The following is a 14362-nucleotide window of genomic DNA, read 5'->3' on the forward strand; positions in this document are numbered from 1 at the left end:
GTGAGTGGAAGAAGCTAATCAGAGCAGCTACGATAGCGGACGTAGCACGGAGGAAGAAAAACAACCAAAGTGAAGCAAAACTTTCACTCGCTTGCTAAGTGCTAACATGCTAAGTCAGCGGCTCTTGAGTCTCTCCTATGTGGAATTGTGATGCTAGAGGTGGTTGCTGGGCTGGTCAGCATGTTCACATAGTCAAGGTTGGAAGTTGTGGGTGTGGGCTGCTGCTGGCACTGAGCCGAGGAGGAAGAGCCCAGTTTAGATGATGTTTTTACTAACAAGTAACCGAAACTGGAGACCTTGTTAGAGCCTGATATCTATTACGAAAATAATTTTGGGCTCAAAATCTTGTTACAAACTAGACCAGTTATTACATTTTGGCTTTTATCACATTTTTTGTCAGAATTGAGGCTCCAACAGGCCAGTTGGGGGTCGAGCTATGGGTAGACCTTGATGTTTAATGTCCACCCCTTCAATGTGTCATTAGAGACCCAGTTCTTAGATGAATTCTACATCATAGAATAGAATAGAATAGAATAGAATTTACTTTATTGATCCCATAAGGGGAATTCATCCTTTTTAACATGATAAATTAATTAAATTATAAAAATAATTTGTTTATTGATTACAAATTATTGCTCCATATATGAATATGTTGTTGGAAATCTGAACCCATTTAGTATAGACACCACTAAATGGCACCCAGAGAGATAAAACAGGGTCATAGAAATGGATCCAACAGAGGGAGGATCAGATTTACGTAGGAACAATTTGTGTTTTTCTACAACATGTTTGTGATGAGATTTGGTTCCCAGCATGAAAACAAAAGATGAACACCACAACAATTAAGCTTATCAAAAGTAAACGCTGCTCCTTTAACGTCGTCTGGGTAATGTTGCTGTTTCCAGCTGCTACGGAGCCCAACAGATGGTGAAAGGGTTTATTTATTACACAAGTTACTTTTTATCTATGCTTTAATAATTACACAGAACAATTCCCAAATACTTCACACTGAGTCTTTTTTTCTGTTTCTCAAAAAAAAAGAACAAAAGAAAGAAAAAGCAAAAAGCTGTTTTTGAGAAGTGAAGATGACTTTCAGGGCAACCTTTTTGGATCAAGCACAGATTTTTTGACCAAGATGACTGAAAACCTTCAGAGATAAAATTGGGAAAAAATTGTGTATTTTTTCATTAAAGAGTCGTATTGTGCCATTTCCTAGGCTTTTAACTGTCACTATGCTACCTCCCTATTTTTTCCCACACTGATGTTTTAGAAAACTCTTCTTTCAGCTTCTGTCTGAAAATCTTAATTTTAGCTGCTGTCTCTTTAAGGCTTCCTGCTCCACAAATCCCCCTTCATTCTGATTGGCCAGCCCTCTGGAGGCCTGCAGGTCAGATCTTGGTGTTTGAGGCCCACACCTCCATTGTATCATGAATTAGTTGGGAGATCCTCATGTGATGACCTCATCATTTTAGCAAGCCTGGTGAAAATCTTGTATTAATTTCAGGACAAACCATTTTGAGCACCAGTTTCATAATAGAAAAGTGTGATAATACCCTGCTTTAAAGTGTCAGCTCCAAACACTCCTGCACCGCGCTCCTGTTTGTTAGCAGGAATCTGTCGCTGTCACACACTGACCAAGTGTCCTGAATAATCATGAGTGGGCTGATGAATAACTGCCTTTATGCCAGGATGACAAAGAGAGCCGCTGAATCCAACATCTCAGAGAGATTTCAGAAACTTTCTTTACTTCTCTGTGACAGCGCCCCACCAGACTTCTGCAGGAGAGTCTCTGACAGGTGATAAGTGCCTGCATTCACTGCCTGACATCTTCTGTCTTTCTCTGGATTTCACCTCCTGCTCACAGAGTAACCCCTTCCCTCCCAGAGTGGAAAGACTCTCTAAAGTTAAAAATAGTTTTGGATTATTGTTGAAACTTTGTATGAGTAAAATTTGCCTTTACAGAAGAAAAGACGTTACAAAAGGCTGGAGGACACTGTCTTTTCAGTGAAAGACCATTTCTATTCAACACTTCCTGACAGAAACATCAGAGAAGCCTCTGAATTCTGAAAGAAACGTTTCCTAATCTCTGCTGAGATGCAGTCTTGCTCCATTTCCTCCCACAGAGCCCAAAGGCGCGCGAGCCCTCCTCCCCACGAAGCGCCAGAACGGCTGAAGTGGGACGGCATGCGAGGGCTGCCAGCGTGAGACAGCAGGCACACGGCATCGCGTGAAGCCGTTTGATTCCCCCCCAATATGTCGCTTGAACTCCTCACTCCAGGGGGGTTGGACAAGGCTCGGGTTTAATCAGGGACCTTTTGTCTGCTGTGAGAAAAGAGGAAGCATGCGAGAGGAGACGGGAGCGGGGATGAGGGAGGGCTTCGGGGAAATGAATGTGTCAGAGGCTGACGAGGGTGTCCCGAGGATGTCAAGGCACTGAAAGCGACCTGCGATTAGTCCTGGAGACGGATCCAGAGTTCAGTTTTCAAGCTGCACTTTAAATGTGTGTGTGAGAGGACAAGGGGTGAGGGAAACTATCCTCATTTCAAAATAAAAGCCACACTCAGAGTTTGAATTGAGTTGAATCTCTTCCTTCTCTTTCTGAAAGTGGAAACCATCATGGAGGACGAATCCTGGTCCAATCAGCTCCAGGCATCAACAGAACATATGGTGCATGCTCGCAATGGGACTGTGAGCGTGTGTGTGTCCAGTTCATATGCATTCTTGGACGTATGTGAGTGCTGTCGTGCCAGTGTGAAGATCTCTACTAGAGAGTTTTTTTCTCTGTATAACTTTAGTGTTATAGAATGAAGAAAGATCGCATAAAAAATTAAACATTAAAAAAAAATAATAATAATCATCGGGTCCTCGCACTGTTGCCGTCTCTCATGCTGGTTTCACCTCCACTGTCAAGGTTTCATCTCCTTATAATGTGTGTGTGTTACACATTCTATTTTCCCGCCTTCAGTGAGTCACATGACCAGCTGCACGGAACTCTCAATCATTGTGACATCATCACCAACTGCTGCCCTCCCAGGAGAGAAACTGACTCAAGTTCTACAAACGTCTCCTCATAGATGCCACAGTTTTGACCAAATCTCTCTAAAAATCAGATATTTTTGTAGTAAATTTTGTCAGGAATTCATCCATGTCATTTTTAAAGCTGTACCACTTTTACTTTTTAATGTAGAGGCCTAAATGCCACAGCTTGCATGGGGGTGGATCCTCCTTCGCCATTCATTCTAATAGGGGGGAGCTGAAAGGGCTTCTTAGGGGTTCACCGACTTTGAGGGCTTGCCATTCAAAAACTGTTTGGGCAACAACAAATTCCTACACAGCTTTTGTGGAGCAGAGTCCACTCTGTCATCTGAGTGAATTTCAAGCCGATACCAGTTATGGCCAAGGAGAAGATAACTTTTGTTTCAGGCCCTAAGATGTGACGAAATTTTAATTTGAAAGCTAAACTGCTGGCTTCCTGTTTGAGATAGGTCAGAGGTGTCTGTATATAATTTGTGTGTCTCAATGAGACGAACATTTTGATGTGGGTTTGATCTCTCTATGACATTCCTGCTGCCATAAAGAGCCATTTTAGTGTGCCTGGGTGGCGCTAGAAGGCACATTTTGGTATTATATAGAATTTTTGGCTAAATCTGAGGCCAGGTCTAGTTTGCTTGAAGATGTCCTCTCCCTTAGTGTGAGGACCCTAATCATCATTTAACACTCCAATTACATTATACACAATTTTACAGTGAAACGTAAACGGACCATTATCATGTTATCATCAAAATACACCAGTTAGAACAAGATAACTATTTATGTGTTTGATTGTGATCTTGTGCATTCATCTACACATGTGTTTTGTTTATGAGTGGGTGGACTGCAGGTCTGTTGGCGCTGCACATCTGCGATAGCTGATGTTGTTGACTCTCACACTATAAGCCCTTCCTCAGGCTTTCATCTCAGATCCCCCTCCAGAGCTGGCCGAGCTGCTGGCCCCGACTGAGCTCAGGTGTCTGTCTCTATTTCACTCTGCCTAAATCCATTTATCTCCATCTTATCCCTGTTCCCTTTTTTTGTCTGCCTGGAAAAAAAATCATCTTAAACTTCTCACAAATACAGCCAGAATTTTCAATGTCACTTCCCAAACTTAATCAAAGGTTTAACTCGTGGGACTTTGGTAACATCAAAACTTTTTGGAGAGGTTTAAGACTGTATTGTAAAAAATTGTAGCTGCAGACTTTTATATTGGGTGGTTTTGTAGAAAACAGTACAAGAGGGACTTTGCGATAATTCTTATTTCACCATTAAACTGACACAGTGACATTTGGACTCAGGGTACAAGGCGATTTAAGGGGGCAGCCTCACAAAATAAACCCACTTTGTCAGCCTAAATCACAAAGTTCGGCTGTTAACAGCGTCCCAAGAGAGCAAGGAAAAGATGGGCAGCGAGGAACTTCAGGAGCTTAAAGTGCTCGCCCAAAGTTTTCACACCTCCAGCCAAACGGAGAGTGAACTCAGGCTCTGTAAGTCAGCAGTTTGCCAACACACGGTGACGTGATTTCTGGGTAATGAGGATCCTAAAAGCTACACAGTTGGCATTTCCTCAACAGCAAATTTGCAGCCTCAGCTTCCAAATCTGAATTAAAGACAAAGAAGAAGAAGAAGGAAGAGGATTTGGTAAGAGAAAAAAGGAGAGATGGGGAGCTGGATATTGAATTAAAGTTATGATAGCCCCTGATAGACCAGTACAGGAGCTGTCCTGGGACTCAGTCAGGTATTATCTATTCAAAAGGAGGTGCTCATGTTGGACTGAATGGAAAATGTTCAGGTGAAACAGCTTGAATTTTAATTCACACACACACAGAGGAGCAAATGAAGAGAAAGCAGCTCCTAATTGGGAGTAAAACAAACGAGCGTGTTCAGAATAAACACGGGACGGAAGCTTCTGACCGTTCCTGTGACGAATGAGGGAGGTCAGTAAAGATCAGAGCTTGGTGTGAAAAGGTTAAAGAGGCTGAAGTGTTGGAGTCTCTGCAGAGAAGTGATGGAGATAATGGGATATTATACTTTCAGCTCCGGACAATTTTGAATTGCTAAATCAAAACATAACTTTATTTCACTCTGAAACATTCTGCTGTAATTGGAGTCTACAATCAATTCAGAGCCATGCTAACACACTGCTAATGCTAACACATTCCAAGACATTTGTAATTTGTTGTTGTTCTGGAGGCTGCTCCTAATAATAACTCAAATTTATATAGTGCCTTTCAAAAAACCCAAGGCACTAAACAAACAGAAATAAACACATTAATGGCCAAAAGCCTCCATGAAAAAGTGAAAAAAAACACACTTTAAACGACTTTTGTCTTAGATGAGAAGCGGCAACACAAATGCCAGCGTCCTCTCGCCGCAAAAGTTGTGTCATCTCCTCCTATGACCCGTGTCTTTAATTGAGGTAGAAAAAAATTACTTATACTCTAACCTCTGATACAATGTTGATATTTTCAGCTCTTAGTATCAATATTTTTGTAAAAATAAAAATTCATATCTTTGCTAAGTTGGAAGTAAAAAACAACTTCTGTACTTCAACTGTGGTGGGCGGCAGCAAAGAGCTACTACCCTGTATGTTTCCAATAGATTGTAAAACAAATATCATGTTTTCCAAACCACCAACAACAACATACTACTAGGGATGGGTACCGAATTAGGTACTTTTACAGGTACCAACTGAATTCTGTCAAAAGTACTGGGTACCAATTCACGTAAAATCAAAAGGTACCGTGTTTAGGTACCTAAATGCATCCTTGTGACTGTTAGGGAGTGGAAGAGTAGGGGATTTTCCATGCTGGACATGAACACATCATTACAAGGTTAAATATTGAAGAATACATTTATTAAATTGGACAAAATTTATATTCTATTATTAAACAAATTGACACAAAAAAGTACCAAAAATTGGTACCGTTGAGTACCTGTACTGATTGCCAGGTACCAGGCATCGGTATTGTATCGCTTCAAATGTGAAAGGTACCCATCCCTACATCCTATATGTGAATGTAGCATGTAGCAAACAATACATACTACCTACTGCTTTTGCATGCAGAATGTAGTCTGACTGTTGTGTTGGGTCTGTTTTTGTACACTACTCTGGTTTTCAGTTTCAGAAAACGGAGCTACAGCTGATGGATTTTATTTTGCCTTTATTATAAATGTTAAAAACAAACTATGGGTAGATCTCTGCATTTTGATTATTTTGTTAATCATATCACAGCAGAATTGCCGAAAATTATATCGTTTACTAAATATAAATCCGGAAATGGGTTTTTTTTGACAGCTGATGGAAAAAACACCTCTATATGATCCAGGTATTGTTGAAAAAGGGAATTAAAGGTCTGTATGGGCTTTTATGAATTTGTAGATGTAAACGCTTCTTTTATAACTTTTGTTGTAGTTGTAATGCTGACTCATTCCAGTAGATGGCAGTAATTCACCAAAACATGCCACCGGCCTAGACAAACAGCATTAGCACAGTGCATTGTGGGAAACAGTATGCCAGGTAGACTGGTCAGTAGGACATCAGGAGATTTTTGGCAAACTGCAGATTTTGCGAGTTTTTGCACACTAACTAATACAGACTGAAGTTCGGCAAAAATAGTAGGCACTGCTAGTGTAGTAGGTGATTTGGAAAACAGCTAATATGCCACAGACATCAATGTTTTCCTTGGTTCTTTTTCATTTTAAGTGATATTTTGATTTACATAAACATAATATATCTATTTTCTTGGTTAACTGTAGAATATTGCAATGTATCACAATACTGTGATACGTTGTGATTCATATTGAGAGTTTCTTGCCAATACTCAGCCCTACTCTTTAAGATAACAGAGTTTCAACATAGTATAGAAAGAGTTTGACTTTATTCCCACACATTTACGAGTTTATTTTTTGTAAAGTTTTGACTTTAATCTTGAAATACTTGTCAAAGAAGTAAGGAGCACTCTGCTAACACTTTGCAAACCTCTGGATCAAGAAGAAAACAGATGAAAAGTCCATAAACTTGAGGACAGAACACAGATGAAACCTAATCTTGCTGCAGCAAACGAGTTTTTCCTGCTCCGCTCTGCTTTCTGTGAAACACTTGTTCACACTTTGTCCGTTTTAGGCTTTTAATGACTTATCAAATGAAGAAAAGTGGGACAGGAAAGAGAAGCCTCGGCTTTAAGCACTCACAGCTCACACTGCGAGTTTTCACACAGAGGTTAGAAAAACCAACTGGAGGCTGTAAATGAAGTGAGCAGGGGATAAAAATGCACTAAAGAACAAAATATCCCGACTGCTCTGCTTCCACTCGCCGTCGCTGCCGCGCAGTAATCGCCCCACAAACACATTTACAGCACAAACAGTTTTTACAGACCCAAAGATGGCTATCGAAGCAATTTCTCGCCACTTACTTGATGTAATATGGAACCTTATTCTGAGAAACTGCACGTTGCCAGGGGAGCTGCACGGAGGCTGCAGACAAAGAGAGGGAGACGGGAGATAAAGAAAGAGGAGATACGCAGTCAGAATCAAAACAGCATCTTAATAAACAATGCATAATTTTACTCTGCAGCACAGTAATCCATTTAGTGTTTGGAGCTCGACTCAGAGTAATCCCTACATCTGACACAGACGTTAGTAAATAGTGTGTGAGGAGGACTGTTAGTGAGCATGAAATCACAGCAAAGGAAACTTAATGTGTGTTTTTTACAGAAGAAACAGGAAGAGACTGAAAACAGGCATGAAAGGACAAGTTTATCTACTCTGCAATACCTGTTTGTAATGTGCTACACCTGTCTTCAGGTTCTTTATCTGTTTAATACAGTTCATTTACACAATATTTATCTAATACATTTCACCAAGTGCAATATCTGTCTGCCTTCATTTCTGTTTTCATTATGCTTTACCTGTCCAATACTGTTCAGAAATATGCAATATCTGTTAAACATATCCCATCATGTACGGTGGCTGGTAGGAGTCAGCTGATTTGCAAAAACATCAACACGAATGCAAAAGCTGCAACACAACAGAAAAGTGTGAAAGTAAATGACTGTTTTCTTTAATAGCTTCAGCTATGATAAATATAGCGCTAATGCTAACGTTATGACATGACTAAATGAAGACGCTAAATATAAGATGACACATTACCAGTAAATAAAGACATAAATACGATGATCATTATCACAAGGTGACACCCTATGGAGCTAAAGCTATTGTATTCATGTTGTAGATCTTGCATTTGTGATGTGGCTTTTGCATTTCGTCATAGGTTCTGCATTCATGATTTTGCTTTGCATTCATGTTTTTACTTTTGCAAGGATTTTTTGCTCTTGCAATGGTGTTGTACCTTTTTCGTTTATGTTGAAGCTTTTGCATTTGTGTTTTTCCCTTTGCATTCCTGTTGTGACTCTGATATCATGATGTAGTTTTTGCATTTATGTTTTTCCTTTTGCATTCTTGGTTTGGCTTTTGCATTCAGGTTTTTCCTTCTGCATTCATGTTTTAACTTTTGCATTTGTGTTTTTGCTTTTACCAAGTTTTTTTTTGCTCTTGCAATAGTTTTGTGGCTTTTGCATTTGTGTTGTAACTTTTGCATTCATGTTGTAGCTTTTGCATTCGTGTTGTAGCTTTTGCATTTATGTTGTAGCTTTTGCATTTGTCTTTTTTTCCTTCTGCATTCATGTTGTAGTTTTTGCATCTGTGTTTTTCCTTTTGCATGTTTTGCTTTTAAAAAGTTTTTTGCCCCTGTAATAGTGTTGTAGCTTTTGCATTTGTGTTGTAACTTTTGCATTCATGTTGTAGCTTTTGCATTTATGTTGTAGCTTTTGCATTTGTTTTTTTCTTCTGCCTTCATGTTTTAGCTTTTGCATTTGTGTTGAATTTTCTGCATTTTTTGCCTTTACAAGGTTTTTTGCTCTTGCAATAGTGTTGTGGCTTTTGCATTTTTGTTGTAGCTTTTGCATTCCTGTTGTAATTTGCATTCATGTTGTAGCTTTTTGCATTTTTCCTCCTGCATTCATGTTGTAGCTTTTGCATTCATGTTGTAGCTTTTGCATTCATGTTGTAGCTTTTGCATTTTTTTGCTTTTATAAAATTTTTTGCTCTTGCAATAGTGTTGTGGCTTTTGCATTTGTGTTGTAGCTTTTGCAAATTGTCTGACACCCGTTGGCCACGGTAATCTTGCCTTGTTTTACCTCTCAATGTAGATAGTTTCCCACCTGGTTTATCTGGTTTATTACTTATCACTTATTTTGGTCCTTACTGCTGCTTTATCCCTTATTTCATTTAATGACCTCTAACATCTTATTTTCAGCTGCTGTTCTCTGTGAAGAGCAATACACCAACATTCCCCCTGAAGGATTTCTGACTCTGATTTAAAGAAAAACGTAAGGTAAGGTGCTTTTTTTCGTCGCTGTAAATCCAACCCACAGACAGCTCGGGGAAATCTCCAAAATGACCTCCTGATCGTGTCAAAACCCTCCAAATATGAGTCTTTAGGAGCTCTCAGGAGCAGAAACGTTCCCTGATTTACCGGCCTCCCACTTTCCCTCCTCCTTGACACGGCTTTACGCCGAGATAGAGAGATGAAGAAACAGTAAGAGAAAGAGATTAGGCCAGATAGAGAGCAATACGAGGCGGATGGAGCGGAGATAAGGACGTGATGCTTTATTGATCCCTGGGGGAATATTAAGCTACTCGTGTAATGAGAGCGAATATGAGATGGAGCGGATAGTGTCATGGAGCGAGGAGGATGAAAGAGGAGACGGAGGATTTGTCCGTTTGTGAGATTCCAGCGAGGCCTGGTTGGTAAACACACGTGTTTCAGTGACTCGGCACTTTTTCAGGAATCAGGTGGAGCAGCCGGGACGCTAATGGCCTTATGATTACAGAAAACGACGACAGAGAGGCAGAGACAGCTGCTTGGTTTAATGTTCACGCCCGTGCCTTGGTCTCCCTTTGTTCCTCCTCTAATGACCACTTTAAAGTGGGAGGAAGAGGAGCAAGAGCTGTAATTAAGCGTTGCATTATTCAAGAGTAAAGTGCCTCGTCTGCAAAGGGAGCGTGCACGAACGTTCCCACATATTTACCGACCACGCCACAGAGTGTAAAGCTGAAGATTAAGAAGATGGGACGAGGAAAGATTAAGGGAAGTGGAACAGTGTTAGTGGAAACTGAGGTTTCACCGTCGTACTTACTGGAGAGGAAATGTTGGGATGAGGGGCCGAAGTCTCGGTGGGCTTCCTGCAGCAGCTTCAGTCTGTCCTCCACAGCCACCTGCAAAACCACGAGACAGACAGACGGACAGTGAGTCAGAGACTGGAAGCTGGAGCCAGTGAAACAGAAACGAGCGGCGGCTGGAGGTGGCGTCATGGTTGGAGTGAATTCAATTTGAGTGTAATTAAGTTGGAGGTGGATTTGCTGTAAGACCTGCAGCTCAAAACAGGTTTCTCCATATACACACTGTATACTCTCTATTACATCCTGAGTGAAAATAAAGTTCATGACTGTATACGCTGGGTTGTTTATCTTTGTACAGCTGCTCAGAAAACTTCAGCATTTAACGGAAATTATAAGTTAAATTCAGTTTAAAGTAATCCAAGTGAGACTTTGAAAAACATCAGGAGCTGATGTAATGTTTACATTGCTCTTAAAAAAAATGAATTAAGAAACTTTTTTTAAATTAGATTAACTTTGGTTTCTAGTTTATAATACTTTTTAAACACTAAAGCTCCAGTGAGTAACTTTCTTTGGTGCTGATTTTGGCGCCCCCATGTGGCCAAAGCCCTTTCATTCATTCTTAATTTCTAATTGGACCTATCCCATAGCAGCAGATACAGCATTAAAATCTATAATATGAAAAGTAGTCTACAGTGTCATCAATAATCTGGGTTTGTTTTGGTTTTTTTCGCCAAATATTTTTATTAGATTTTATGTTATTGGTGTGTGTGTACAGAAAAGTAAAGGCATTTTAGATACACAAAACGGAACAATTTCAGAACAATAACATCATATTTATTCACACTACAAGAACTGATAGACAAGACAACACACTCAATCAACACAGGGTATCAACAAGTGAACAAGTAGTGTCGCAGAAATGAAGAGAAAAGGAAAAACAAGGGGGAAAAAAGGACGAGAGAAACGGAGAGAAATGCCAATATATGTAATAATATTCAAATGATGAAAATAAATACAAAAATAAATAAATAAATATTTCATAGGTTTTCAGCCTTAATAGACAGGGTATCTTTATGAAGTAAAAAGGGTTGCCAGATTTCACAGAAGGTCTTAAGGCACCTGGATTGAAGTCATTCAGGAGCAACAAAATCTACTTTATCTTCACAATAAAAACAAAATGTGAAAAAATTCTACACAAATTAAAAATCTAGCGAATGATTATCTAAAACAATATTTTTTATGTTTGCAAAATTAAACGTGATTTTTTGTCCTATTTTAAATAAATTTGCAAATATATAAAAAAAATAAAGAACTGTTATATCAAAAGTTTCAAAAATTTGCAAAAAAACTAATTTTTTTCAAAAAAATTTAAAATTTTCAAAAGTAAAAAATATGGAATTTAAATAATTTGCAAAATTTTGCAAAAATTAAAAAAAACTTTGAAATTTGCAAAACCTTAAGAATTTTTTTTTCTTAATTAAAAAAAGTCCAAAATTGAAATTCAAAAACTTTGCAAAAATTCTGAAAAAAACTTTGCAAAAATTTAAAAAACAATTTAAATGTAAAACTCCAAAAAAATGATTGTAATTTGCAAAAAATAAATAAATAAAAATAAATAAAAGTTGAAGTTAAGAAATATCCAAAAATTATTTTTAAAACTTTTTTTTTCAATTATAAAAAATTCAAGCTACAAGGAGCCATGACATAGGAGCTTAAGAGCCTCATTAGGCTGAATTTCTCAAGTCCAACTTGACCTGAAGTCCTGCAAAGGTTACGCAAATCCAAGCTAACAATGTACAGGACATCACTACACTGACAGACCAACAGGGGGCAGTAAGAAAAGGACAGAGGCGAGTCTTACAGTTTGCCTGTTAGCATAAGGTTTATTTATATCGAATTCTTTTTGAATACCAACGCTTGAAGACAAACACACAAAAAAAAAAAAACAGATTTAAAATATTACATTTTCACTGGGAACCTTTACCAGATTTAGATCGTTAATTAACACCTATCTGATGAGGACATGTTGACATTACTACACATTACTACATACTACACCATGACCTCAATTACCTCCTGTTGTACCTAGCTAAAAACAGCTGCCTTTAAACTGTTTATCTTACCCTCAAATTAAGTCTAGTCGTAGAAATATGTCAGTAAAAAAAGATAAAATAGTGTCATGATAGACCGATAAGTTTTTTTCAGAGCCGATACGATCACCGATAATCGGTATTCAAAAAGTCTGATTAACCGATATTTGGGGCCGATATTCGTTTGTAGTAAAAGTGAAAATATTAGCTTTGAAATTTGGGATAATATGAACTCCAACACTTAACTTTGTTCAAAGCCTTTAAGCATATGTTTATTAAATATGCCTCAAAATGCCCCAAAATGCTGAATATTGGCCCGGCCGATAATCGGCCAGGCCAATATTCAGCATTTTGGGGCATTTTGAGCATATCAGCATCTTTTTTTTTCTCTATTATCTCATGTAAAACAAAAAACTTTACTGGTTTCCATTATAAACAAACTGTCTAAAATAACTGGCAGCTCCTTCGCTGCTAGCGCTTGTTCTGCTGAGTTATCAATCACGCAGTCGGCCGTGCACCCTGTGGAACCTGTTTATTGACCCCTCAGACCAGGCACCTGCGCCCGGCTCAGCTGTGGGCTCTCCTCTCACCGACTGCCAGTGCAGCACTGGCAGACCGTGATATTAAAACGCTCACACACATCAACCTTTGGCGTGTGTGTGAGCGGCTGAGTCGCTCCAGTCTGAGCAGGGATCCTGGAAACGGGCTCAGAAAGGCCAGTAGCTCAGGTTTTCTCTGGCAGCTAATGGCCATTATGGCCGCCGTCCCACCGTGAGGGAGATGGGAGCTGTCTGCTCGTGAAAAGCAGATCATCAAATTACACGGGCTGGGCTGCTTTATGAGGGAAGCTGTCGCCTTCGTGCAGACGGAGAGACAAAAACAGAGCGGACAACAAAGAGACGGGAAGAGAAGTTCACGAAAACTGTGCTTTTCCCCAGACTTAGGGCCAGATCTGCTGAGATCCCAGATAACCAGCGCCAAACTACGTGTACGGGTGTAGTCTCCACGATGTCACCCATCTGTTTCTGAAACGGAAATTGAAGCAGATCGGCTTTAGCGGCCATGTTGGTAGTGGCAAGGGCTTTGAGTACAGCTATAGGGCGACTCTCAGTCACATGACCTGAGCTTGTGCCTCTGATTGGGTGAGCTCGGGATCTTCATATCCTCTAAAAAATTCACCCTCTGTACAGTGTTTGCCGATAATAAAAATCAGCAATTTGAGTAGAAGTCATTTTTTGAACCAGGCTGTAAATTGGTTAATTTCTGCTTTGAAAATGGCTTTTTTTGGCTTGGTGTGTTTGTGACTTCCTGTGCTTCCGGAGCCAGCCTCAAGTGAGTGACAAGATACAGGAAATGCTCTGAATGCTTTTCATAGATACAGCTGTGTGGTATTCTAAGTAGATTGGATAGCAGCAAATGACCAAAGCTCATAAGACTTACTTTTAGAGACTGGACTTGGACTTGCAAAAAAAATCTTGCAAACATCTCAGTCATAAAGGCAATCTCTCTTCACTCGCTTCCAGGAGCAGCTCCAATCAAATTCTAAGCTCTTCTTCTGGCTTACAAAACATTGACAAGAACGGCTCCTGCCTACCTGGGGTCCATCATCCAGGTCTACACTCCTTATGGTCCTCTACCCTCTGCTTGTGAAAGACGCCTGGTGCTCCCAGCCCAACGTGGCTCCAAATCTCTAGCCAGACTCTTCTCCTCTGTTGTTCCCAAATGGTGAATGAATAACCTAACTCTATACGATCCACAGAGTCCCTTTCTACTTTAAGAGATGTCTGAAGACTCATCTGTTCAGGGAACACTTAGACCTTAATCTGAGCCTTCTCCTCTTTGTCCTCAGGGGGGGAATGAGTCCAAAGGTCTCAGACTCAGCTCTTAGTGAAAATTCAGCATTAATTACTGAATGTTGTTGAAAGTTGAAGTATATTGTTGCAGCAATTGATTGTGGTTAGTTGGCTACATTATTGAACATTGAATAAAATAAAATAAAATAAAATAAAATAAAATAAAATAAAACAATATAAATAAAATAAAACAAAATAAAATAA

At 39.5% G+C, this 14362-nt stretch overlaps 1 protein-coding gene across 1 annotated transcript in view; it reads right to left on the bottom strand.

Moving 5' to 3' along the window:
• utrn (utrophin) overlaps positions 1 to 14362 on the bottom strand; it is a 326192-nt gene that overhangs the window by 90644 nt on the left and 221186 nt on the right. The window contains exons 61-62 of the mRNA XM_074685643.1: positions 10233 to 10311; positions 7449 to 7509 (exon numbers count right to left, since the gene is read on the bottom strand). Coding sequence (XP_074541744.1) covers positions 7449 to 7509; positions 10233 to 10311 — 140 coding nt within the window. The remainder of the gene's footprint in view (positions 1 to 7448; positions 7510 to 10232; positions 10312 to 14362) is intronic.

This window comes from Halichoeres trimaculatus, unplaced genomic scaffold (genome assembly GCF_033239565.1).
Source record: "Halichoeres trimaculatus isolate MK-OKI-2021-1 unplaced genomic scaffold, fHalTri1.1 fHalTri1_scaffold_13, whole genome shotgun sequence".
Lineage (NCBI taxonomy): Eukaryota > Metazoa > Chordata > Actinopteri > Labriformes > Labridae > Halichoeres > Halichoeres trimaculatus.